At 66.9% G+C, this 1515-nt stretch overlaps 1 protein-coding gene across 1 annotated transcript; it reads right to left on the minus strand.

Annotated features, from left to right (window-relative positions):
- Positions 1 to 1494, minus strand: LOC105003872 (microprocessor complex subunit DGCR8-like). Its single transcript, XM_010861304.1, has 3 exons — positions 1159 to 1494; positions 306 to 419; positions 1 to 121 (listed from the first exon to the last, which is right to left on the minus strand). The coding sequence occupies exons 1-3, from the start codon at positions 1192 to 1194 to the stop codon at positions 38 to 40; spliced, it is 234 nt and encodes a 77-aa protein (XP_010859606.1). The 5' UTR covers positions 1195 to 1494; the 3' UTR covers positions 1 to 37.
- Positions 1495 to 1515: the final 21 nt, after the last annotated feature.

The following is a 1515-nucleotide window of genomic DNA, read 5'->3' on the forward strand; positions in this document are numbered from 1 at the left end:
GGTCCCCAGTGCGCTGGCAGCCCTGCGCCGGCCGCCCTCACACGTCCACGGTGCACAGGGGCTCGCCGCCGGGCTGTGCGGACGCCACGATGGACATCTTGGGCTTCTTGCGCGTCTCCTCCTGGAAGGACACTGAGGTCAGGCGGGGCCACAGGGACTGCAGCCCAGGCGCAGTGGGGCCCTGGGGAGGGAGCGAGCCCAGCACACAGCACCACGCACTGGTGCTTCCGGGGCGTCAGTCGGGATGCACGCCCCAAGAGGAGGGTCAAGGTCGCAGCCCCCAGGGGCTCGGGGCCAACGCATACCCGCTCCTCCGCCAGCCGCCGCATCTCCTCCTGCAGCTTGCTCAGGATGTGCAGGTTGGGCTTGTTCTTGCGAGCGAACTGCTGCAGCTCGATCACGCTCTTGTCCGAGGTCTCCTGCGGAGCAGAGCCTGCTGGCAGCACCGGCCGGGGCCTCCCCTCCCACAACCCACCTGCCAAGCTGCTGGCTGCCCCTGCTTCAGCCGCCTCCAGCGTGGGGCGTGTGCCAGCCCCCACAGCCTGCCAGCCAGGCATGCACCATGCCCAGAGGCATCCGGCGAGGGTGGCCGGGACCCAACGTGGTCAGGGGGACGGCACGCGCCGGCCCAGGCTTGCCCAGCCCCGCGGCTGCCAGAGGGCCGACGCCACACTCCCCACACATCCATGGGGTGAGCGCGTTGTGAGGGTGCCTGCAGGCCGCGCCCCACCCGATGGCTCTGGGGCCTCCTGGCAGGGCCGGGCACACTTCTCCCCGGCTCCCGGACCAGCAGGACGCTGTCCACGCAGAGACAGGAAGGCAGCGGCTCAGCCACACACGGCCCAGCGCCTCAGGGCCCCCCACACCCCCCAGCCCAGAGCCAGGAGCTCTCTGGGAATGGCTGGGGTGCCCCCCACAGTCCTCACCCTCCATACCCACCACTCACTGGGGACTGTTTCTGAAGTCGGGGGAAAATAATCAAAAACCAGACGTCACTTTCCTGTACTTTCCCCTAAATGCACAAAAACTTAACAGCATTGTGAAATCTCAACATCTCGGCCGAAACAGAGAACAGACACGTGCGGGCTGTTGAGAGGCACATGGTGCTGGTGCCCGGGACAGCGCCCGCCCGGCCGCCGTGCCCCCCAACCCCGTTACCTGCTTGACCATCTTGCTGCTCTCGCGGCCATACATGCGCAGCAAGGACCCCCAGTTCTTGACATGCGGGTGCAGCAGTTGCAGGATCTTCTGAGACGCCAACTGCTTCCCAACGCGCTTGTTCTTGCCTAGGCGGAGACGCGGACAGAGTCAAGACACCCATGTTCACAGGGCACTGTGTCCAGACGGCACACTCCACACAGCCCTGCCCACCAGAGGCACAGGGGGGCAGGACGTCCCCCAGGCCGCAGCTGTCAAGGCCCCCTGCCTGCAGCTGCAGACACATAGATGATGCATCCCGCAGGGCAGGCTGGGGCCGGAGGGGAGTGCTGTGCGGCGGATGTTTCTAGACGGAGG

Source organism: Bison bison, unplaced genomic scaffold, assembly GCF_000754665.1.
Source record: "Bison bison bison isolate TAMUID 2011002044 unplaced genomic scaffold, Bison_UMD1.0 scf7180017857760, whole genome shotgun sequence".
In the NCBI taxonomy this organism is placed as follows: Eukaryota; Metazoa; Chordata; class Mammalia; order Artiodactyla; family Bovidae; genus Bison; species Bison bison.